General features: G+C 43.7%; 1 protein-coding gene across 1 annotated transcript; it reads left to right on the forward strand.

Moving 5' to 3' along the window:
* The first annotated feature begins 3,977 nt into the window (after positions 1-3,977).
* On the forward strand, positions 3,978-11,035 carry lurap1 (leucine rich adaptor protein 1). Its single transcript, XM_033028648.1, has 2 exons — positions 3,978-4,412; positions 10,323-11,035. Exons 1-2 carry the CDS (start codon positions 4,182-4,184, stop codon positions 10,914-10,916), a joined length of 825 nt encoding a protein of 274 aa, XP_032884539.1. The 5' UTR covers positions 3,978-4,181; the 3' UTR covers positions 10,917-11,035.
* The last annotated feature ends 15,474 nt before the right edge of the window (positions 11,036-26,509 follow it).

The raw sequence follows: 26,509 nt of genomic DNA on the forward strand, positions 1-26,509 counted from the left end.
TGTTACTGCCAACGACTTACAGTGCCCTCCATAATGTTTTGTACAAAGACACATCATTTATTTATATGGCTCTGTACTCCACAATTTGAGATTTGTAATAGAAAAAAACATGTGGTTAAAGTGCACATTGTTAGATTTTAATAAAGGCCATTTTTATACATTTTGGTTTCACCATGTAGGAATTATAGCAGTGTTTATACATTTCAGGTGCCATTTCAGGGCACCATAATGTTTGGGACACAGCAATGTCATGTAAATCAAAATAGTCATGTTTAGAATTTTGTTGTATATCCTTTGCATGCAATTACTGCTTGGTCTGCAATTCAATGGTGTTGTCTAAATAGCACTGCACATGGTGTAATCATTAATGAACATCTTTATTTCAGTATTGTGTTCAGTTCACACTGCCGGGAACGGCTGCAGTCCGTTTGTCTTTTACTTTTTTGTGTTGTATTTTTTCGTTTTGTCTAGTTACGTTTTTGGTTTTTAGGTCGTGTTTATGTGGGGTGGGGGGTGAAACGGGGTTTGCTGTCTCTCCCTTAGGGGGAATACGACCTTTTTGTCGTATCCCCCTTCTCTGCCTCCGTCTACACTGAGGCCTAATGGCGGAGCTGGCGACCTCGGGACTCTGGAGGCAGCTGACAGGACTCGCCCTGAGCTCCCGTGAGGGTGGCTCAGCCCGGGGCTGGAACTGCGCTCTCGTGAGAGCGGCCTGGCGAGAGGCTGAGAGACTTTCCCATGAGGGGCTGTGGCCCGTCGGAGTGGCTCAGCCCGAGGGAGGAGCGGCACTCCCGTCGAGTGGCCCAGCCCGAGGGTGGAACGGCACTCCCGTCGGAGTGGCCCAGCCCGAGGGAGAACGGCACTCCCGTCGGAGTGGCCCAGCCCGAGGGTGGAACGGCACTCCCGTCGGAGTGGCCCAGCCCGAGGGAGAACGGCACTCCCGTCGGCGTGGCCCAGCCCGAGGGAGGAGCGGCACTCCCGTCGGAGTGGCCCAGCCCGAGGGAGAACGGCACTCCCGTCGGAGTGGCCCAGCCCGAGGGAGAACGGCACTCCCGTCGGAGTGGCCCAGCCCGAGGGAGAGCGGTACTCACGTGAGGGCGATCCGGCTCGGGGCTGGAACGGTGCTCCGGTGGCTGGGACGGCGTTCTGAGGCGGTGACCTGAGTCCGGGGTTCAGCCGCGGGCCAGCGGCTGCGTATGCTGGTCTGGAGGGCGGCAGCTTCGACCACCCCCGGGTGTTTGAACCGGCCCGTTTGCGGGGTTCGGTGAGCCGCGGGACTGTTGTGCCATCGCCCGGTGGGGAATCGCCTCAGCGCAGAGGGAGAAGAGGAGGGAAGAGACAGTAACCCTAAGATTTTTGCCTCCACCACAGTGAGGAGGTGCTTGGAGGATACACTGTGGTGGTGTTAATTTGTGTTTATTGTTGCTTATTATTGTATGATTGTATGTATGACTGCAGGCACGAAATTTCGTTCAGACCGTAAGGTCTGAATGACAATAAAGGTATTCAATTCAATTCAATCAATTCAATTCAGTTCTGGGCACCATGTTATAGGAAATATGTTGTCAAGATGTTGTCAAGCTGGAAAGGGTACAGATTTACAAGGATGTTTCCAGGACTAGAGGGTCTGAGCTATAGGGAGAGGTTGAGTAGGCTGGAACTATTCTTTGGAGTGCAAGAGGATGAGGGATGAACTTTTAGAGGTGTATAAAGAGGGAAAAGATTTAATAGGGAGCGGGAGGGAAACCATGTTTACTAAAGCATATCGTGGATGTCTAGAATTTAAAGCCTCATCTTAGGAGCAGATGCGGCAGAGGCAGTCGAATTGAGAGAAGAAGATAGTGTATTTGCAGGAGGCAGAGTGGGAGGAAGTGTGGTTCAGATAACTAGGAGTTGGTAGGCTTATAGTAGATGTCAGTTGATAGTCCGTCCCCTGTGATAGAGACAGGGACATCAGGAAAGGGAAGAGAGGTGTCAGAGATAGTCCAGGGGAATTTGAGGACAGGTTGGAAGTTAGTGATGAAGTTGTGCAGGAGGCAACCCCAATGCAGTTGTCGATGCAGCAGATAAACAGTTGGGGGACAGTGCCAATGTACATTTCATAAGAGAACTAGTTGAGGGTAAGGACAAATTCTGTCAGGCAGAGGAGAGCATTAGCGCAGAACCAGAGGGCCTTGAGACCTTCCTGGTGGGGTATGGAGGTTTAAAGGGACTGACAGGTTGATGGGAAGGATGAGGCAATGGGCATCTTAAAATCTGAAAAATAGTGGGGCTTAAAGAATCTATAAAATTGTCGAAGATGACACCCAGAGCGCCCATTATTTCCACAGTTACTTCAAACCCCCTAGCATGCAGTTGATTAAGTCGAAGGGTTTTATTATATTTCATTTCTATTAATCTCTCCAATGCTGATTTTTACTACTCTTAGCTAATTTTTTTTCAGTTTCTCTTTCTTCAGTAAGTGGAGTAATTAGGGTGTGTACATGAGTTTTTTTACCATGATTAGTCATTCTAGAGAAACATTGATCTTATATGAGCCATATTAAATCTGCAGAAAATGGCTGTCCAATTCTTTAAAATGTTTGACATTTATTGCAGACTGTAATGTACATCAAGCTTGAGAAAACATTGAACTTCCATTTCATTCCAAATAATTGTCATCTTCCAATGCATTACAATAACTCTTCACATCATAAAGGAAATCAGACCTGCAGAAACATTAAAGTTCTTCCGTTCAGCTTATTTAACCAAATAATTGCTTTAATTTAAAACAAAATGTAAACATCTTACCAAATCCACAATTTTAAATTGAAGGAATTAAATAGAAACAATGACAATTCTAATTAGCACATCTCTCAATGATTCCTGCATCATGAACCATACCTCGCTCCATAGAGCCATCTAGCATTGAAACAAACTCTTTGCCCCAAATTGTCCATGCCGACCAAATGCCCATCTAATCTGGTCCGATTTGCCCATGTTTGACCCATGCCTCTTGAAACAAATGTATTTTAATTATTATTATTATTGTGCATCTCAACTACTTGTTGCATATAACCATCATCTGCTGTGTGGAAAGAGTTGCCCCACAATTTTGACTAAATCTTTCCCCTCTCACCTTAAACCTAAGCCCTCTAGTTCTTGATCCCCAAACCCTGGGAAGTTTCAGTGTAACCCATTACAGCTATTTGATGTGACACTCAGTTCTACACAATTCCTAAAATGCAGTCTTATCTCAATAGCCTTCTACTCTCAATACCCAATACCTGGAAAGATTTAATTAGTGGTTGGGATTCCATGTTCTAAATAATCGAGATTGTTCGAGTTAACTTTATACCTCCTTAATAAAAGCAGTATGTGATGAATACTTCAGGGGAATAAAGTTGCTTTGATGTGTAGTCACAGCTGGCATATTGTCCCACAAAAAAGCACCATGAGAAACATTTTTGATATGGATTGAAAGGTGAATATTGTCCAGGAGACAAAGTAACAATTCCTCAGATAGACACAAAAAGCTGGAGTAACTCAGCGGGCCAGGCAGCATCTCTGGAGAGAAGGAATGAAGACGATTGAAGAAGGGGTTTGACCTGAAACGTCGCCCATTCCTTCTCTTCAGAGATGATGCCTGTCTCGCTGAGTTACTCCAGCTTTTTGTGCCTATCTTCATGGTATATTTGATATAAACCAGCATCTGCAGAAGGATTTCGACCCGAAACGTTGCCTATTTCCTTCGCTCCATAGATGCTGCCTCACCCGCTGAGTTTCTCCAGCATTTTTGTCTACCTTCGATTTCCTGCATCTGCAGTTCCTGGTGTCCTCTAGGTGTGAAAGCCGGCACTTATGAGAGTGGTAGAGGGGAGGGGAGGGGAGGGGCGGGGCGGGGCGGGGCGGGGCGGGGAGGGGAGGGGAGGGGCGGGGAGGGGCGGGCGGGAGGTTCAAGGGCCTGCTGCCGGGTGACGGGCATGGTTGGTTGCCGGGAGTGGTGTGTTTAGGTGCAGTACGGTAGAGAGGGGCGGAGGCTGTGGCGTTGCCGCTTTAGCCGCACTGTCTCATTCATTCATTCATTACTGCAGGTGGAAGTGAGGAGGTGCGGGCGGGCAGAAGGGAATGAGGCGGGCAGCCCCCTGAGCTGGCTTGAACTCGCACCGTTTAGACACCCACCGGCGATCGCTTGCTCTGCCATGGAGGAGAGTGCGAGCGAGGCGCTGCCCGAGCTGAAGGATCTGGAGCACAAGGTGGGACGGAAGACGCCCGACGCTTTGCTGCGCTGGCTGCGGGAGGACTCGGCTCCGGCGCCCGGGGACAAGGCGGATTCTGCTGGCCCCGGGAGCAGCATCGAGCCGGTGTCCGCTCCGGACAGACGCCAGTCTCAGGGGCTGGCGGAGAAGATCCGAGTGCTGAGGCTGGAAATGGTGAGGCGGGGAGGAGGGAGTTGCACGATCGCTGATCCGGTTGTTATCCTGCCCACACCCACCCCACTGTCGCTCGGACCGTCCGCTCTTCAAGCCCCGGGGCTGCCCCGACTGTAACCCCCCACTTGTCAGAGGGGAGTGACTGTCCCATCAGCTGTGTCCCTTCACCCGGCTTGTTGGATTCGCACAGTCGGGGGGGTTGGGACCCAGGGATAACACACTTATAATGAATGCTTCCATGACAGGAGGTTCCTGCGGGTTGCCGGAGCAAGCCAAGCCAAGCCAAACCAAACCAAACCAAACCAAAAGCTAAACGCACCCAATCCAAAGCAGGTGGCGCCCAAGCAGTCGAGCCTAAACAGTCATCGTAACGCCCAGTGGACCGGAGAGAACTGGTCGATAACTTGCAAGCAATGTAGTGATTTTGTTTTGGGAGTGGTGAGTGGTGGGGGAATCGCTTTATATTTTAAACTATTTTGAGTCATAGAGTCATACAGCGTGGAAACAGGACCTTCGGCCCAACTTGCCCACGCCGACCAACATACCCCATCGACACTAGTCCCACCTGCCTGCTTTTGGCCCATATCCATCTAAACCTACCCTATCCATGCAGGATAGGGTCGAGGAATAGGTGATCATTCTGTTCGGCATACTGCACGTTTTAATGTGTGACCAGATCCACTGGGATTTGAGGCACCAGCTTGCCCCAAATCCTGGGGTTCGCCTCCGGGTGCAGGCGATCGCTGGCGCTTGTGGTCATGTTGGGGGCACTTTCCCTGCACGGCTTTCAACAGAGGTCTGATGAAATAAAAATCATCGGCGTTGACTAATGGTGAGCTTTAAACAAAAAAAAATCTGACAGATCATTGTTTTTGTTTTGCTGAAAATAAATGGCCAGATTTGCAGTTCTGGTTTTTCTGGTAACACGTTGGTTCGGCCTGATGTTAGAAGCAAATTCTTTAGATTAAAATTAATCAAAACAAAGGGTGAGTTAAAGATAGGAATAACAGGTGCATGAACAAATCCACAAAATTGTATGGTCTCGCTTTAAAAAATCCACTCTTTTCCACAGTATGCGGCTAGGATCATCTCCCTGGTTCAGTCTTGGCCGCAGACACTTGCAGCTAATAAACCACATCCAGGTCTAGTGGTTGGTTCCGACCACAGGCACCAGCAATCTGTCCTATCTTCGGGGCTATGCTGCACACATACACATTCATCCAGCCAAAGCTTTTATAATATTTTAAGTATTACCAATGTTTGCTGTTTGTATTTTTAAAGGTGAAATTACTGCATCTGTTTCTACTCCTTTTTTTTCCCTTTTTTCATTTTTTGCTTCCAATTTCACCTGAGCTAACTTTATTAATGCACATTGTTAGAGATGAATGGGTCCCGTTTTGGGCAGTGTCAGTGCTTGATATGAATGCCAGAGGAGTGGATAGGAAAGGGTTTGAAGGAAATGGGCCAAACACAGGCATGAGAAATATTCATTATCTGGTGCAATTCTTAGGAACAGCAGGGATAAATTTATTTTTATTGGACTATCCATGTATGATGGAAACTAGGTTAGATAATTCAATTGCAGAAGGCATAGAGCAGTTATTTTTGTTATACTCCCACAATATGCACAACTGCAATTGTGTTTAATTGGAGCTCTGAAGTAATCAGAATTGATTCTGCTGTTTTAACCTTGGACTTAGGGTCTTGAATGATGCATTACAAGAAGGAGCAAGGTAAGTTTGTTTCCATATTAAAACAAATGGGATGGCTGTTCAAGATTTACGGCAGTAACTGTGGAGAGAGAATCAAGAGTTAACATTTCAAGGTGATGACATTTTAGTAGAATTTATTGTTTTACCTTGAACAAAGAACAACATTGTACTTCTTAGCTCCTTAACTGATCCTTATCTTGTCTATACTCTGGAATTACTTTCCATTGGATGTCTGGGAGTATTTCCAGTCGTCTCCAGCAACTTCTAAATTGCACAATTTTAATGTAAAACCGCTCTAGCTTTCCTCCCCCCTCCCCCTTTCCTTTTGGTTAGGAAGTGACACTAATGATGCAATGCTATTAATGTAGGGCTGTTAAAAATGTTCTATCTTTTCTGGAGCTTCTTCTGTGAGAATAAACTGCACCGTCTTACCAGAGAGGAAATATCCAGCTTTATCTCATGTACTTATCAGTGTTTTCCAGAAAAGACAGATACGGTTTTGTATATTAATACAGTTGATTATAATTGTACAGTTTATTTCCCTCTAATTGCCTTGATGTTTCAAATCTTTATTCTCTAGCACACGTTATTGTGTGTCTGGGATTTCCATGTTAAAAATGTCAGGACATCATTTGTCGCAACAATAGTGTGAACCAATAAATCTTATCTCTTGCATAAACTGCTTGGTGTTCCAAGTAAGCTATTGAGTTTACCATCAGACTGAATCGTAACAGTAGCAATTGTTTTATTGAAAGGAGATGAGAGATGCACTTGGTCGTTCTGTGGTACTTTCAGCAATGTGAAGTCTTATGATGGGAAACAGAATTTCTATAAAAAAACACCTTCTCCAAATTGCCATTATGAGCTGCTACAACAGTTAAAGTCACCCAAGGTCAAATGATTCAAACTCCAGAAGATGTAAGATGTCAGGGAACTAGAAATTGTCTGAGCATTTGATGCCACGTATTGGGGAAATGTGAGGAGTTCCTCAGAGAGAAGAGTAGTAGGGATGTGTTTAGCTGTTACTTATAAAGTGAAGAGAGAATTTTCCCGTAGAAATAGTATCAAGTGCTTTTATGAAATGCTCATTCACCTCTAACCCTCAGATTGTTTGCACTACTTTCTCATAAAATTGAGCATATATTAAAGCTTTAAGGGGTCCCGACCCAAAACGTCACCCATCCTTTTTCTCCAGAGATGCTGCCAGACCCGCTGAGTTACTCCAGCATGTTGTGTCCATCTTTATTATTGCATTTGTATTGGGCTTCTTGTACTTTTTCATCAGATTGTATCTTCTCCACCATTAGAATAACTTTATCTGTGTTTACAAATGTGCTTTCTACTTCCATTCTGATTTTTCTCAAATTTGTTTAACAAGATCGCTGTTGAAGCAATTCCAATTTAGGCTTTATGACCACTGCACCTCTTCATTTAAGGAGGCATTTGCCACTTGGTGGAGCTACCTCCCATACCAATTGCAGCAGCAATTATTCCCAGTTTCAAACGATCTGAAGCAGAGATGTCTTAACCAGGACTACACATATTGATATCAGTTTAGTTTAGTTTAGTTTATTGTCACGTGTACCGAGGTACAGTGAAAAGCTTCTCTTCTTTCGAATCACACAGACCAACATTTCTTGACTGCTGCAAAAGCTGACAAGATTTGCTGTTCCTTCTCCTTCCTGCAGCTTGACACGCCCATGTGTCAAGCAAGAGACCAAGCAGCATGACAACAGGCAGTTGGTGCTGGCATCCAATAGAGCAGTGGAGAATGCAGGCATCGATCCTGCTACTTCTCACACGCTAAGCAAGCACTCTACCATTTGAGCTCATTCCCCAGCATCTTTCTTACTCTTCTTGACTCTCCACTACATTGCACCTGCAGGTCTGCAAAAAACCTCATCAATTTTCAGATCAATACCTCAGTGTAATATAATGTAATGTAACCAATGTAAGCTGATGGTTTTATAAAACGTTTTATCTCAAGTCAATTAATGGGCATGCTATCAAACAAAACTTGTTATTAGGGCATATTTGGGCTGAAGGACAAAATATTGGTCAGGGAACTAGGTTTTAAGACAGGGAGAGAAAGAGGGGAGTGGTTTAGGGATAAAATTCTAATTTTTTGTATTGTGGCAGCTGAAGGGGTGGTTCTCAATAATGATTACATTTAGAAATGCTGAAGGTGACAGAACTGGGTGATCTAGCATTGTAGACCCGGACGGAGGTGGTTAAAAATCGAGAGAGAGAGAGAGAGAGAGAGAGAGAGAGTGTGTCAAGGTCATGGAGGAATTTGAAAATGTGGCTGAGAATTTCAAGATGAAGGGATGACGATGGGGAGCCAATGCAGATCAGTGATCCCAGTGTGTGATGGGTGGACGGGATGTGGGAACAGCTGGAAAATTGACTTTGTACTGGATCACAGGACAAGATTACTCAATTCAATTTTTGGATCTGCAGTGAGGCCATAATAATCAGTCTTTCTTCTAATGGACTAGAAATGTTGTGCGGATGAAGAGCATATATTTACTTCTTGAAAAAGGTTTTCATGGAGAAATGATGGGTGCCAGCAGGTAAAACAACAAATAAGGGATCACGGAAGAGTCATATGAAGTAGTGCTTTATAGTCTGGTGATACCCAAACAATTACCGCTATCAGTGGCATGAAGAAGTGAAGAACTACGTGGTGAACTGACATGGCAACAAGACTGAATTATATCAGAGATAGCCTAACAGCCTGAACAATTTACACAGTTGCCCACCCACACTTTGTTGGTATCACCAACTTGGTGTGTAAAAGGTATCCATTTCAATGACTCCCTAATACCACCGTCAGAGATTGAGGATAATGTATTCATTTCAATGACTCACTCACACCATCGTCAGAAATTTATGATAATGGATGACTTTATAGAGCAGTTACTAGCAGTAGGGAAATGGTTATTAAATATTTGATATCATTATTTGTGAGACGCCTAGTTCCATTCTAGAGTTCAATGGTTGTATGATGAGGGAGGGGTTTTAATACAGGAATGGTAATCTGGAATTTTGAACTACCAATGCAGAAAGCGAGTTCAAAACACAGCTTGAGAATGTTAATTCATGTTTTTTTTAAATTATCCTGAATGTGGAAATTGAGGTGTTAAAACGATGCTCAATTTTTGAACAAAAATTGGTTTATGGATGTCTTCTAAAGGAACCCAGGCAAAAACTTACTTATGAGCACTTAATTAAAGCATTCCTGCATTGTCCTATTTAAAAATAAGTGTGCCGTCATTTGAACAGCAGCTTATAGATTCTGTACATTACCTGGTCTCCTGGGCTGGTAATCATCTCCCCATAGTAATTATAGCTGCTGTCAGATCAATGGCAAATTAATGGTTTGAGCCCTAATTTAAAATGTAGATAAAGTTGTAAACCTGAATTAATGCTGTTAACTCTGTGGGCTGTAGTAACCTCTGTGGTAAACGGAGGCTCTGTGGAACTTCCTTTTATATTTCCTTCTTCATTATTACCAGAGATATAAAGGTACTTGGTTGAAGAACAGATTTATTTCCTAAGCAAGGCAACACAATAATGATTGTGGCTCCAGAGCTAAGAACCCCTCACTGATATTCTGGTCTTGGCTATGATAATTGAGTGGGTGGGTGACGCTGGGATTGGGCACGAGGCAATGAGCAATGGCAAATTGCTTTCCTCACTGGAAGGAAGGAAATAGGATAAAGAGTTCCCAGTGGCTTATATCAGAAAAAGGTTTTCATGGAGAAATGATGGGTTCCAGCAGGTAAAACAACAAATAAGGGGTCACAGAAGAGTCATATGAAGTAGTGCTCATATGACTAAGAAGGCCCAATAATGAATGAGCTGATGCAGAAAAAGGGGAAGGAAATTTTTAAAATATGTTTAGGTTGAATGCTAAATTCTCTTGAGTTGAAATATAGCAGATAACATCTTTCGAATGACATACAAAATTAAATTACTTGATTTAAATAATACTATGAGATTAAGGGTAAAGCATTTGCACTTCATTGTACTTGCCCTTGCACTGAATCCACATGAATGGAAATTAAAATGATTTTTAATTTAAATATACCTAACCATCAAGATCAAAAACTATTTAACAAATATTTTTTTTTGGGCAGTAAAATATGAGGCTTCAGTGATTTTTCAATGACATGTCTTTTTTTTTTACCTCCAGGCATATCTAAGGGCAATTGATATCAAGATAATGCACCAGCTGATGTCCATCAATGAAGGGATTGAGGCAGTGAAGTGGATTTTGGAAGAAAAGGGCACCCTTGCCAGTAGATGTAGCAGTCTCACGAGCAGTATGTACAGCCTTGTGGAGAGCCAGGAGACCTCAAGGAGAGGTAGCTGGAACAGCCTCCAGGATCCAAATGATAAATTGGATGGGATTTCTATTGGAAGTTTTTTGGACACTCTGGCAGATGATATGGATGAGTACTGTCAGACTACCATAGATCCTTTGTCCTCAACACCATCGAGTAAAAATGGCCCTTTTACCACAACAGAGAAGGAAATATATCCCAACGAGATACTTTGCCAACAGACCAATATTGGGAACGGCTTTCTAGAGAAACAAGGGAACTTTGTTGCGGATTGTAATGTCGAAAACAAGTTCTCCCATGATAAACAATCCAAAGATGGTGGGAAACTGAAGATACAGAAAAATGGGAAACTTGATTATGAGGGCTGTAAAAATAAAATGCACATTGAATATGATGCCCATTGGCACTGGGTGCAGTCGCAAGATGATGTAACATTTCTGTGAGGAGGTCGGGTTGACATAATTTGATGAAAGCATTGATATTTAACTTTATCTCCATCAAACCATTGCATCGACTCCAATAGTCAAATTGAAACATATGGTGGTCAGAATGGTAAAGTGTAGAAAAACACATTTGAAGTTACGCGTAATAAAAGTAAAATGCTTCAAGGTTCAGAGTAGAGGTCTGAGAATTGTCACTTTTAGGAAATTGGAGAAATGAAGTGAGATTTCAGTCACTCAGACCACATTTAGATCAGACTGTGGACTACAGTGATAAACTAACTATTCGCAAAGACTTGGATTGCAGATTGGAATCGGAGTCAGTGAAAAATAGTTAATTGCCACTGTAAACCACTGTTGCATTGTAAATGCAATTTTAATCTGGAGTCCAGGGTTAAATTGACACAAGTACAAAACACACGTTGGACGTAACATTGGATTTGCACCAGAAATTAAGATGAAATTCTTTCACATTGACTCAGTACCATAATACATTTATAATTTCAAATGCATTTTTGAGATTTTGGCCATTAACGGAGGAATGGTCAGCCATGATTGAATGGCGGAGTAGACTTGATGAGCCGAATGGCCTTATTCTGCTCCTAGAACTTATGAACTTATGAATGTAAGGTTGACAAAAAAGCTGGAGAAACTCAGCAGGTGAGGCAGCATCTAGGAGCGAAGGAATAGGCAACGTTTCGGGTTGAGACCCTTCTTTAGACCTTCGCTCCTAGAAGCTGCCTCACCTGCTGAGTACCTCCAGCTTTTTTGTCTACTGATTTTTCCAGCATCTGCCGTTTTTCTTAAACTTATGAATGTATTTCTGCTATATGTTTCTAAACAGATAGATACGATGCGAGTTATGTGGAGAGTAACATTTTTGTAAAACATGGGATTGGCAGCGAATTTAAATTAAATGTTATATTAAATGGGAGATCAATAATTTCAATAATTATGAAGCATGAAGTTAAAATATAGTCAAAATATTGGAATTACATTTTTTTGCAGTATTGGTGCATGTTGGAGGTATTACTTTAGTCATTGAAAAGCCATGCTTACCCACATGAAGATAGCCTCTCATTTAGTAACGTTTTTCATGCACTAAACTGGGCAGGGTTCCAAAGCCCAGCAGGTTTGAACAGTCATATAAACTTAATAGTTGGGCAATTTCTGTAAAGCTATAATTCCTTCTCTAGATGGCCCTAGTCTCTTGTCAGGGAGAATTTTACATACATTCCTCTCTTCTGATCTGTTGAAGACAGAAGTCTGGCTCTTAGTAAATTACAAGTCAATACTGTGAATTAATCTCCCTCTCCATGACTCAGATATTTTTGCTCAAAGGTCATTTGGTTCACTAGATATACTTTGTTCAAGCAAACCTTAGGAAGGTTGCCAAGGGTCATATTTTTCCAGTGAAATGGTAGCATTAATATTTTGTACCTGCAGAGATTATTGGAATGACCACCTTTTCATGTAATTATTGGAGAATTTAATGTTTGGCGATCTGGTGTACATTTCTTGACCAATTTTGAGAAGGTACAAAAAAGTTTTCAGCATTTTAAATGATGGGGTTTCTTTGGTAACTGGAGAATTTTGCTCTTGCTAAAGTAGTCAAAGTTCTGCAATACTATAACATAGTTTGACATGATTTGGTTATGGGACAGTATTTTATTGTAAACCACTGGATTATTCTCTCCATTCAAAAACACACTAAATAACTTTGTTTAAGAAAAAAAACATCAATCATGAACTAGAAACTTGTACATAGTTTGCAGATAATTAAGAACATGTTCAATGTATTAACTGTATACAATCTTGCACGCTTAAAATATTGTGACAGATTGATTGGTGAATGTGGGGTGGAAAGGGAAGCAAATTCTTTTGTTATTTTGTCTTGAACTTTGGTCTTTCTGTATATCCATAATTTAAAGATGTTCATCATTCCAACAGATCAGGCATGCATTAGGCAGGGGAGCACTGCATGGAGGTCATCATGGTTATTGGAGATGTGGTGGGGTTAAAGTTTCTCCTGCATCCCACAAGCTTTGAGCTTTTAACATTCCTGCTATTTGTTACGGTCCCAGCTTGATCTGTGGTTTAGTTGAAGCACTTCTCCCAATTTTCCCAGATGAAGCCACAAGCTAAGCTCAGACCGTGCCTTGGCCTTTTTATTTAGTAGGATGCATCCCCTAATACAGTGCAGTAGTGAATGCGTTTGGCATGGGCTAAAGTACGTTTGTCTCCAGCAAAGCTGACAACAGTGCCCAAAACTGCTGTGTTCATATTTATATTGTACCTCCACACTTATAAAGCTTGGTCTAATTTATAATGTACGCTAGCAAATGTTAGACAGCAAAGTGAAAATTATATGCATTAATATTAGTCATTATGAATAAGCAAGAATTTTCCAGTTGAATGCAAGTTTACGATTATCCAGCTTATTTGGACTGAGAACTGGGATAAAGAGCGACTGTCTTAATTATGGATAAACCAAGTCTGAATTCTATAGTTCAATTCATTATTGTACTGTCTAAAATAGATTGATATTATTACATATGTACTGCTTTAAAGCAAAAAGTTTGAAATGTCTGCCAAATTTTAACAAAAGTAGGAAAATAAACATTTTTAGCAAAGTGATATAATGTTGTTATGCAATTGTGTGCGTGTGTGAGATTTGTATGGTATGTGCCTGTGTGTGGTAAAATTTTCTGAATTTGACCTATTCTTTGATAGATCCTCAAATCAATTCTGTTTGGACTTTGCTGTCATATTCTAGCCAAAAAAATATTTGTACTAAGCTGCTTTGTTCTAAAGTTAACTGTATTTAATAATGATTATACAATTTATATTTTACTATAAAACTCAAAACTTAGTTTTATGATTAAAATATAATCATAGTGTGGTAATATAGTTTTCAATGTTACTAATGAGTGCATAGATATCTTTAAAATATTACAGATTAATGCAGTTACAGCAATATTAAACGCTTTACAAATTTCAATCTGTGTGTAAGTAATTGGATAATGTATTGGCGAAACAGTATTACAATCAATCCATTGAATGCTTTATATATTGGCCATTTGTCCTTATAGATCATTTTCTATTATTCATTTATGGTTTGGAGACTACGTGATGTGCTAGTATTCTAATGGATGCTGAATGCAATATTGCAATTTGGGGCCTTCTGGCTTCTTCCATGCTTGCCATTTGGGGATATCTTTTGTGAAATCCTATAAGCCTTTCCAGTCTCCCTGCTTTATCTTTCTATGATGTATGGACTGTTCTATATTGTGGGACCCCTATGTATCTCCTGGTTTTTGCATGCCATTTACAATTTCCTGATAGTTAATTTCATTCCACTAGGGGAGTATTGAAGGTCTTACATGTACTTAGTTATTTCAAGCTTAAGCCTTTTAATACGGTTTGCTTAATTTGGAAAAAAGTTATGTTCTAATGTTAAACAAAATTGCACCCTGAAAAGACCAGCATGATAATAATATTGAGACATTCTTATTTATTTGCTCCATGGCATGATTCATCCAACTGAGATAGAGCATTCCAAACAATAATGACCCCACATTGTTTTGCCTGTTTCTAACGACATCAATGCTGATCAAGCATTGCTGTTTATCAGTCTGCAAAAAGTATTTTTGGAGTTGATCTGAAATTCAGTTATCACTCTCTCAAATCCTTTTGCACAATGTTATGCATACAATATAAATAACAATGAACAGGGAGCTGGGTACTGTAACACACTATGCACTTGGCAAAGCACAAGGGAATTATGGTTGCCTTCTGTAACCACTTTGTGCAATTGTTGGAACAGAAAATAGCAATTGCTCTCCAAATTATTGGATTTTTTTTGCCCAATGAGATTATTTTTGTGACATTATGCTTCCAAAAGTAACGGCACTGGGTGCACTTATTGATCATTTTCCTTGCTTGGACAAGCTACAGTTCCTTTTATTTTCAAATGTATTAATCATAATCATGCACATAAATGTTTCTCTATGTTAACTGTACTATCAATTCAATACATCTTACAATGTGCCAACATTTCTCATATTTCTTCTTCAATGAAGGATCCATGAAGCATTGGAGAGGCTGTTGCACTGGCCCTGCTCCCGAGTATTGAGTGGCAACAGGTTCTAGGCTGTAGTCCTTCCTCACAGAGCTTTTGGGATGGCTGCACTGAATTAACTGCATCCCTCAGCACATTTCCTGAACTTTGGAATCTGCCTTTTAGCTACATTTTCTTGCAGACATCTCCTTGCACTGGAAGATCAACACATTTCAGACACACCAAAATGTTGTCTCCCTGAGTTGTTGATCTTGCATTGTCAATTGGTGTTTAACTCAGTATGTGTCTCTGGGAAAAGTCCATGGGTCACAGAGTCCCTTGTGGTGCAACTGTTTTGGACGGATCTTGGCACAAACCACAGCATCAATTTCGAAACCTGGTTGGAGAATGCTCGGTCAACAAAGAGGTGGATGATAGTCCCATCCATGTCACAGCCATCCCGAGGGTAGCATGTGGTGAGATTGAGTTTCCTACTGCGTGTCATGGACCTGAGGGGAAGGGTTCCTCTCAATACCAACCCAGCGAGGTTTAGTTTAGAGATACAGTGCGGAAACAGGCCTTCGGCCCACCGTGTCCACTCCGACCAGCGATCCCTGCACATTAACACTATCCTACACCCATTAGGGACTATTTCTGCACATACACCAAGCCGATTAACCTACAAACCTGTATGTCTTTGGAGTGGGAGGAAACCGAAGATCTCATAGAAAACCCAAGGGTAGAACGTACAAACTCCGTACAGACAACACCCGTAGTCGAGACCCAATCAGGGTCTCCGGCGCTGCAAGCGCTGTAAGGCAGCAACTCTACCGCTGCGTCACCATGCAGTCTTGGTGCTTGTTTGTGAGTTCTGCCGATGATGCATTCTGCGAGAGATCCACTAACAAAGAGCTTACAGGACAATCCAGGCTGGCCACTGGCTGATGGATGTGGCCGAAGGCATTTTTCCACAGGAACTTTTCCACAAAGAGCATGTAGTGTGTAAAGTCAGCTGAACGGAACATCATACGGCAACATGGCCAGGCCCACCCTTACTGAGACCTGAGCAGCTAGAACGTCCGCACGTAGCAACTCTTGGTGTTTACGTTCTCTGGCTCTGTGCAGAATGAGGCAGTCGCACAAAAAGACTTTATTCATAAAGCATACACTAAATGTAATGGGAATATGTCCTTCATGGCAGTCATCATACCAACATTTTAGTACATTCTCTTAATGCATCGACCTCCGTCACTAACCTCTTCAATGGATTCATGAAATGTTTGAGAGTCTGTCTAACAACAGGGCTTGGTCTCTCAGTGTCTAGTGGCAGCAGGATCGTAGACTGGGTTGAGGCTGCAAGTCACAGAAGGAGCCGTGACCAAACTATCAAAGGACTGTCCTGCCACACGGCAGAAGTATAACGGAACGGAACGGAATATTGCGTGCACTTCTGGTCGCCCCATTACAGGAAGGATGTGAGGGGTTTGGAGAGGGTGCAAAAGAGTACTGCTTGGATCAGGGGTATTAGCTACAAGGAGAGGTTGTACTTGGATTGCTTTCTCTGGAGTGTTGGAGACAGGGCAGATCTGGTATAAGCACATAAATTTATGAGAGGTACAGATAGGAGAGACTGTCAGAACCTTTTTCTCAGGGTGGAAATGTCAAAGATTAGAGGACATAGTTTTAATGTCAGAAGGGGAAAGTTTAAAGGAGATGTGTAGGGCAGAGTACAGCACCTGTAATGCACTGCCAAGAGTAATGGCGAAAGTGGAGTTTAAGAAGCTCCGAGATAGGCACATGGATGTCCAAGGAATGGAATTATATGAGTTATAGAAACTTACAAAATTCTTAAGGGGTTGGACAGGCTAGATGCAGGAAGATTGTTCCCGATGTTGGGGAAGTCCAGGACAAGGGGTCACAGTTTAAGGATAAGGGGGAAATCCTTTAGGACCGAGATGAGAAAAACATTTTTCACACAGAGAGTGGTGAATCTCTGGAACTCTCTGCCACAGAAAGTAGTTGAGGCCAGTTCATTGGCTATATTTAAGAGGGAGTTAGATGTGGCCCTTGTGGCTAAAGGGATCAGGGGGTATGGAGAGAAGGCAGGTACAGGATACTGAGTTGGATGATTAGCCATGATCATATTGAATGGCGGTGCAGGCTCGAAGGGCCGAATGGCCTACTCCTGCACCTATTTTCTATGTTTCTATGAATGATGTGCATGCTGAGGAGATGACTTGAACTTGGCCTCATGTTTAGCACTTACATTGTGGGCTGAAGGGCCTTCTCCAGTCTTGTACTGTTATATATTCTGTGTAAGTAAGCATCTTAAAGTAATGGCTATGATGGAAATTGTGTTTTTGGACTATGGGAAAGATTACATAATGGTGGAAAATTTCACAGTTGTTTATCTTAATCTGATTCATTTCCTGTTTTTCTATATATTAATGTATTAATGAGAAAATGGGCCACTCTGTGTTTTGTGTGCTTCTGCAATCAAACTGTGAATGAGATGAGCTGCGCTTGCAAATTTATAATGAAACCACAAAGGAAATCTGTTTAAATGAGAACAATATGAAATGATTCCCTATTTCTGGAGGCTGCAGATTTCTAATCTCTAGGTATTGAACCTAATATTGAAGCACACATTGTGTCTGATTAATTGCATCAAATAATTATCCTTGCCCTGATCTTCTTTTAAGGAACGATGTAATAATTAACTTTTATTTATGCCACTTTGACCTTGGAAACCTTGGCAACCTCCTTGCTGCTTGTCCAAGGAAAGTACTGGAACTCCGTGCATTGCAAATAATCTGCTCTACGAAAATACTTGGGTACATTTTTAAAGCATTTTTCAAGCATGTAATAATAATCATAATAAAATGTCTCTTGGTATTAATGGCTGGATACACAGTATATATTACTCCAAATTATGGGTAGCATAAGGGTGCTGAGAGAATTATAGGAAGTGTATGTAGAATGATATATTGGTAGCTATAGAAAATGAATATTTCTAACTTAAGGAATCAACTTACAGGCAGTTCTCAGGAACAGAACTTGGGACTGCCTAGATTCTAATTCGGGGCAGCACAGCTGGTAGAGCTGCTGTCTCACAGTGCCAGAGACCCGCTTCTAATCCTGGCCTTGAGTGCAGTCCGTGTGGAGTTTGCACATTCTCGCTGTGATTGTTTGGGTTTCCTCTGCGTTGCTTCGGTTTCCTCCAACATCACAAGAATGTGTGGGTTTGTAGGTGAATTTGCCTGTAAAAGGATTACACCTAATGTGCAGTAAGTGCATGAGAAAGTGGGATAACATAAAACTAATATGAACTGGTGATCGATGGTTGGCGTGGGCTCGGTGGGCCGAAAGCCTGTTTCCATGCTTATCTCTAAACTAAACCAATGCCACTATGAACTTTCTTTTTATAATCTTGAATCCAAAGAAAAGTTTATTTTCAATAGGAAATGCAAAGTCTATTGCAATGCAATTCCAAAACAACTCTGACTGCAGATGATGGAATCTGGAGCAAGCGCTGCACGAATTTAGTGGGTCAAGATGCATCTGTGGAGGGAAAAGATGTTAGTTGATATCTGCATCAGTCCTCTGAAATCTTCCAACATCCTGGGTTTTTATGTTTCAATGAGAGAATTTGGAATTAAGTTTTGTAAGTTATTCTTAAAAACAATGAAATGTTTTCTTTCATGTGCAAAAGTGATATTAAAAACTTGAAGTATGAATTTTAAGGGCCTCTATTATTTTGTTTATTCATGATCGAAATTGTCCTCATGGAGACACAAGAAAATGCTGATGCTGGAATCTTGAGCGAAAAACAGTTGCTGGGGGAACTCAGCCTGAAGAAGAGTCCCAATCCAAAATGTCATCTGTCTAATCCCTCCACAGATGCTGCCTGACCCACTGAGTTCCCACAGCAGTTTGTTAGTTGTACTAGAGTGGACTAAGAGAGAAAATATCTGGGAATGCACTTATCATTGTTTATTCAGCCTTATGTTAATTTCTGAATTTTACTACCCAATTGATCAGTGTAATTTCACAAGTTCTAGGAGTATGATTATGCCATTCTACCCATCAAGTCTACTCCGCCACTCAATCATGGCTGATTTCTGCCTCGTAATCCCATTTTCCTGCATTCTCCCCATAACCCTTGACACCCGTTCTAATTAAGAATTTGGCTATCTCTGCCTTAAAAATATCCACACTTGGCCTCCACAGCCCTATGTGGCAATGAGTTCCACAGATTACTCTCTTACTAAAGAAGTTCCTCCTCACCTCCTATCAAAAAGAATGCCCTTTAATTCTGAGGTTATGACCTCTGATCCTACACTCCCACCAGTAGAAACATCCTTTCCACATCCACTCTATCTATGCCTTTAATTATTCTGTACGTTTCAATGAAGTCCCTCCTCAACCTTCTAAACTCCAGCGAATGGAGGTCCAGTGCTGTCTAACATTCGTCATATGCTAACCCACTCATTCCTGGAATCATTCTTGTAAATCTCTGATAATTTAGCAAATGGGTCAGTGAATGTTTAATAAATTACAGCAGAAGTATAATTAGGGGACAATTCAATAAGATCTCACTTTTGAAGAGATATGGGGAACATTTTTCCTGCATTTACGCTATCCAATCCTCGAAGAATTTCATATGTTTTCAGTGTTTTGTTATCTTTTTCTTATGATTGATGGTACTTACTGAAATAAAAGCACAGAAGACTGCATGCTTTCCACCCCTGTTGTGTTAGATGCTCAGGAAAGCTTGGGAAAATCCATTAAAGAAAAGAAAAATAAAGAAAACGCCTAAAAGGTTTATTAAGACTATTTTACAGATCAACAAGTCCTACGGACTCCAACTTATAATTGAAATTATAAAAATAAATATTTGTCTGCAAAAATGGGGGAATTTCCTTTTTTTTAATGTGTTCATCCTGTTTCAGAATATCGGTTGCTTTATTCCTTATGCAACGTAGCTTGCATGGTTGAACATGTGTAGGAAGGAACTGCAGATGCTGGGTTAAACTGAAGACAGACACAAAATTCTGGAGTATCTCTGCGGGACAGGCAGCATCTCTGGAGAGAAGGAATGATTGACCTTTCGGGTCAAGTCTCTTCTTCAGACATGTCAGGGGAGAGGGAGATACATAGATAAGGAAGTGTAAGGTGCGAAAATAGGACAAAGGGAATAGAGATCATGTAAAAAGTAGAATAATAATAATAATAATAATAAATTTTATTTATGGGCGCCTTTCAAGAGTCTCAAGGACACCTTACAAAAATTGAGCATGTAGAGGAAAAACATGTAAGGGGAATGAAATAAATAGTAGAGACATGACTAGTACACAAAGTAAATACAGAATTCAATACAAAACACAGTATGAGGCAATTAATGCACAGATGAAAAGGGACGGGGACGTGGGGCTAAGGATAGGCAGAGGTGAAGAGATGGGTCTTGAGGCGGGACTGGAAGATGGTGAGGGACACGGAATTGCGGATCAGTTGGGGGAGGGAGTTCCAGAGCCTGGGAGCTGCCCTGGAGAAGGCTCTGTCCCCAAAACTGCGGAGGTTGGACTTGTGGATGGAGAGGAGACCGGCTGATGTGGATCTGAGGGACCGTGAGGGTTGGTAGGGGGAGAGGAGGTCAGTGAGATATGGGGGGGCCAGATGGTGGAGGGCTTTGTAGGTGAGGACCAGGATTTTGTAGGTGATCCGGTGGGAGATGGGAAGCCAGTGAAGTTTTTTGAGGACTGGAGTGATGTGATGCCAGGATTTGGTGTGGGTGATGAGTCGGGCGGCTGCGTTCTGGACCAGTTGGAGTCGGTTGATGTAGGTGGAGCTGATGCCAAGGAGAAGTGAGTTGCAATAGTCCAGTCGGGAGGAGATGAAGGCATGGATGAGTCTTTCAGCAGCAGGCGGTGTGAGAGAAGGTCTGAGTTTGGCGATGTTGCGGAGATGAAAGAAGGAGGTTTTAATGACATGGCGGATGTGAGGCTCAAGCGAGAGGGTGGAATCAAAGATCACGCCAAGGTTGCGGGCCTGGGGAGATGGGGAGACAGTGGTGCCGTCGATGGTGAGAGTGGGGTTATTGATTTTGCTGAGTGTGGCTTTGGAGCCTATGAGGAGGAATTCTGTCTTATCGCTGTTGAGTTTGAGGAAATTATGTTGCATCCAGGTTTTTATAGCTGACAAACAGGAGTTGATATGGGAGAGGGGGGGGTTGTGGGGGGATTTGGTGCCAAGGTAAATCTGGGTGTCATCAGCGTAACAGTGGAAGTCCAGGTTGAAGTGGCGGAGTATCTGACCAAGGGGGAGGATGTAGATGATGGAGAGGAGGGGGCCGAGTACGGAGCCTTGGGGAATGCCTTGAGTGACTGCGGCTGTAGCAGAGGTGTGGTTGTGGAGAGAGATGAAGTGGGATCTGTTGGAAAGGTAGGAACGGAGCCAGCTGAGTGCAGAGCCTTCAATGCCGAGGTCTTTGAGTCTGGTGAGCAGGATGTTATGGTTCACTGTATCGAAGGCTGCGCTCAGGTCGAGGAGGATGAGGATGTTGAGGGAACCAGTGTCAGCAGAGGTGAGGAGGTCGTTGAGGACTTTGAGGAGAGCAGTGTCTGTGCTATGGAGGGGGCGAAAGCCAGATTGGAGGGGTTCAAGTAGGTTATACGCAAGGAGGTGGGAATGAAGTTGCGACGCAACGATACGCTCCAGGGTTTTTGAAAGAAAGGGGAGGTTTGAGATTGGGCGGTAGTTAATGAGAGAGGAGGGATCAAGACCAGGTTTCTTTAAGATTGGTGTAACGGCAGCAGTTTTGAAAGCGGAGGGGACAATTCCTTGGGACAATGAGGAGTTGAAGAGATTAGTGAGGTAGGGGCAGAGAACGGGGAGGCAGGACTTCAACAGGGGAGTGGGGAGAGGGTCGAGGGAGCAGGTAGTGGGTTTGGAAGAGCTGATGAGTTTGGAGATTTCAATAGGGGTGACCAGGTCAATCTGGGAGAGGAAGCAGTGTGGAGGAGGGGTACGGAGGTCAGTGGAGATGTTGAAAGGAGGGGCCTGAGTAGGTGGTGGAGTAGATGCTGGGGAGTCGGGTACAGGGGATAAAGATTGATAGATGGTGCTGATTTTATCAGCGAAAAAGTGGAGGAATGAGTTGCAGAGACCCGGAGTAGAGGTAGGGAGAGTGTTGGCTCGAGGCTTGAGGAGGTTGCCCACTGTGGAGAAGAGGGTTCTGTGGTTTAGGCAGGGATCGGTGAATATGGAGGAGAGGTAGGCAGATTTTGCAGCAATGAGGGCATCTTTGTAGTCAGTGAGGTGGAGTTTGTAAGCTTCAAGGTGGACTGTGAGAGATGATTTCTTTATAAGTCGTTCGAGTTGGCGACCAGTCTGTTTCAGTTTACGAAGTGCAGGTGTGTACCAGGGTGAGGATGTGTTGAAAGTTACGGTTCTTGTTTTGAGGGGGGCCAGAGTGTTGAGGGAGGTAGACAAGGTGGAGTTGAGATGGTTTGTGAGATCATCAGGTGAGATGGGGGTTGAGTCCAGGGGGAGAGTGGTGGAGAGCAGGTCAGAGAGATGGTGGGAATCAATGGATTTTAGATTACGGAAGGTGATTTCTCGGAGGAAGCGGGGGCGAGGTGTCGGAGAAGGGATGGTGAACCGTATAAGCTTATGATCAGAGAGGGGGAAGAGGCAAGGATGGAGGTCAAGTACCGGTTGATTTGTGGAGCAGACCAGGTCAAGGATGTGACCTTTGTCATGGGTGGGAAAGGTGACGTGCTGAGTGAGAGAGAAGTTGTCCAGTAAAAAGGCGAATTCAGATGCGAGCTTGCAGGTGGGGGAGTCCATGTGAATATTTAAGTCACCAAGTAGCAGCAGACGTGGGGAGAGGGATGAGGCAAGTGTGAGGAGTTCAGTGAAGTCAGATAGGAAGGAGGGGTTTGGTTTGGTTTAGGTGGCCGGTAAATGAGGATGACTGTCATGGAGGAAAGGGCTTTGAAGGCGAGGAATTCAAATGATGCTACTGGGGGGAAGGTGAGTTCAGTGATACGAAAATTCTGGTTAAAAATAACAGCGAGGCCACCTCCATGGCGGGAGGGGCGGGGCTTGGAAATGTAATTAAATCCAGGTGGGGATGTTTGATTGAGGGAGAAGAAGACATTGGGTTGTTGCCAGGTCTCAGTGAGCAGAAGGAAGTCCAGAGTGTTGTCAAGGATTAGTTCATGGAGGGCAAGGGCTTTGTTGTTGAGCGACCTGGTGTTGAGGAGGGCAAAGTTGGTATTGTGAGAGGGTGGAGGGATGGGGGCAGGCTGGAGAGATCTGAGGTTGTCCCGGTTGACAGTGCGTGCGGTCAGCTGGGGTGGGGGATGAGGGGGGGCAGAGCGTGGTAGTGAGCAGACGGATGGAATGGAATGTCCGTGGTTGAAGCAAACACGCCTGCACCGAGAGCCTCTGTGGATGTAACGGGGTCGACGCAGAAGTCCAAGCTATTTAACGACCTGGATGCAGGAGGGGATGTGGTTGTTGCAGAAACCAGCCATCTGCAGAGTTGAGTATTTGAGCATGATGGTGAGGGTGCAGAGAGGTGTCCAGCGGTGCAGGTGCAGGTGGAGAGAGTATCCAGCGGTGAGGGAGCAGAGAGGTTGTCCAGCAGAGCGGGTGCAGCGAGGTGTCAAGCAGTGAGGGAGCAAAGAGGTTGACCAGCAATGCAGATGCAGCGAGGTGTCCAGCATTGAGGGAGCAAATAGGTTGTCCAGCAGAGCAGGTGTAGAGGTAGTCCAGTGATGAGGGTGCAGAGAGTATCCAGCAGTGCAGGTGTAGAGAGGTTGTCCAGTGGTGCGGGTGCAGAGATGATCCAGCTGGAGCAGGGAGGTGTCCAGCGTCGATGGTGCACAGGCACAGGTACAGGCAGGTAGGTAACAGTTAACAGGTAGGTAACAGACGGCGGGGGGGGGGGGGGGGGAAGGGGGGGGGGTGGGGGGGGGGGGGGGGGAGGGGGGAAGGGGGGGGGGGGAGGGGGGAAGGGGGGGAAGAACAGCGGGCGGAGAAGCGGCGAACAGTCAACGCCAGCGTCCTCTCCGGGCAGCGTGCAGGGATTCTAGCGGTTCTGGCGGCTAGCTGTATAGGCCACAGGGGGACGATCGTTCAACGGCCGAAAACGGCCAAAAAAGACCACAGACCACCTCAACTGGAGTGACCCTCCAGTGGTCCCACGACAGGTGGTAGATCAAGACCTCGTCCGGGATGAAAATATACCGCAGTCGATAATTGAAGGAGATGAAGCCGATTCGCGGTAAGGGACCGTTGTTAATTTGAAATTCCCGCCGCCGCCATTGTTAGCTGGGAGATGGTAACAACAAAGCAAACTGATATAAAATGTAGTCGGAGACAGTAAGACTGGTCGGAGAACTGGAAAGGGGGAGTGATTCAGAGAGAGGAAAGGCAAGGGTTACTTGAAGTTAGAGAGGACAATGAAGTTAGAGAGGTCAATACCACTGGGGTGCAATCTGCCCAAGTGAAATATGAGATGCTGTCCCCCAATTTGCATTGGGCCTCACTGGATTGAACATGTTGGGCAAAGGGGTGAAGGCGAGGACAGCCAGAATTCGAGGAAGATTGCAGAACTGCAGAAGCTTGAGTAGAGATGAATCCACGAGGGAAGAAACATGTGACTGTGACGTGCAAGATTTAAAAGAGGAATGATAACATAGAAGGTTGGTGTGGAATGGAATGTAGATAGCATTCTGTTTTGAATTCTACGGAAGGTGAAGAATTAGGATCTGATTAGAATAGTTGTTTGGAGCAGAGAAAGAGTTGGATAAGAATTGCAGCAGTCATGAGGCATTAAAATATGATGAACAAATTATTTTACCCTAGTTGCTGCACTATACTCAAGCACCTGATTCCCTGAATATGTATAAATCAACTCATAACTGTCTTGAACATACTAAGCAACTGAACTTCCACAACTCTCTAAAGCAGGGAAATTCAAACCTATTCCATCCTCTGATCAGAATAGCCAACTTTATTTTGAGACTTCTCGATATCCCAACCAGGGAAAATAATATCTTCACACCTACTCAGTCAACCCCCTTATAAACATTGTGCATTTTAATGCGTTAACTGTCCATCCTTCTAAACCAGAGAATGTAGACCCAGTCCACTTAAATTCTCCTCATCACTGAATTAATTGGGGACTTCCTTTGGTTGGAAAATCAGGTCTGTACCCAATATTCCAGATGTGCTCTTTTCAGGGATCTGGGTGGGAGATTGCAATCTTCACGTGGTCCACCCTGTTTCGACGAATGCGATCTACCTTGCGTGCACAAACAGAAGATCAAACAGAACAAGTTGTCTTACAACTTTAGGCTGTGCACACCATGGGCAAGAAGAAGAAGATCAGGGGTCTGTACAGCTGAAACAAGATATCTCTGAACTCAAAATCTTCTCACAAAAAAAGGCCATTTCTCTTCCTATTTACTTGCTGCATTTGTAGTCTTTCTGTCAGTGATCTGTGGCCAAGAACAAACCAATATTTATTCTCAGCTCCATCAGGTTTCAATCCCTCACCATTTAAAAAAATACTGTTTTCTCATTTTTTCACTGCCAAAGTAAATGGCCCCAAATTTTTCTATGTGTTTTTCCATTGTCTATCTCCTCAGGTATGCATGTAACCTGAAGCCTCTCTGCATACTCCACACAGCCCATATATTGATGTAAATTGTGAAATCGAGATCTTCAGGTGGACCTCACACGTTCCAATATCTCAAATCAAAAATGGTCCATTTGTTCCCTTGTTTTCCTATTCATTTATTGACTCTCTGTCCATGCCAATAAATTATCCCTAATACCGTGAACTTGAATTTTAGTTAATAACTAGACCGAGTGGGACCCGATGGGCCCCGTTCCCCCAACGCAATATTCCACCACTCACCCATAGCTACCAACTGCGCAGGCGCGGCTCATTTCCTCTCATCCTCCAGCATTCCCTCCCCCTCCTTTACACCCTCCCTCTTCTTTCCCCTCTCCTGCTCCCCTCCCCCACCCCCTCCCTCACCACTCCCTCCCTCACCACTCCCTCCCTCACCACTCCCTCCCTCTCCTTTCCCCTACCCTCAGCCATTCCCTCACTCCATAACCCCTCTCCCCTCACTACCCCCTCCTCTACATCTATCACCCTGCTCCCCCACTCCTCTCCCTTATCTCACTCCCCCACTAAACACAATGTTTAAATAACATTTCCCCTCCTCCGCTCCTCCGGTGCTTCCCAGACACAATCAATCGACCCCATGTGGAGGGGGGGGGGCGGCGTTCCCAGAGCCAATCAATGAACTCCATGTTTGGTGGGGGGGGGGCGTCGGTGCTTACCCCCCCCCCCAATCCTACCCCCCCCCCAATCCTATCCCCCACAATGAAAATCTTGAATTTTTTTTGTAAACAAAACCTTTCTACTATTCCACCCGCCACAATGAAAATCACAATATTTATTTTGTAAATTAAACCTCATGTTGGGGGCGGTGTCAGCGCTCCCCGGAGC

The sequence above is a fragment of the Amblyraja radiata genome, chromosome 10, assembly GCF_010909765.2.
Source record: "Amblyraja radiata isolate CabotCenter1 chromosome 10, sAmbRad1.1.pri, whole genome shotgun sequence".
In the NCBI taxonomy this organism is placed as follows: Eukaryota; Metazoa; Chordata; class Chondrichthyes; order Rajiformes; family Rajidae; genus Amblyraja; species Amblyraja radiata.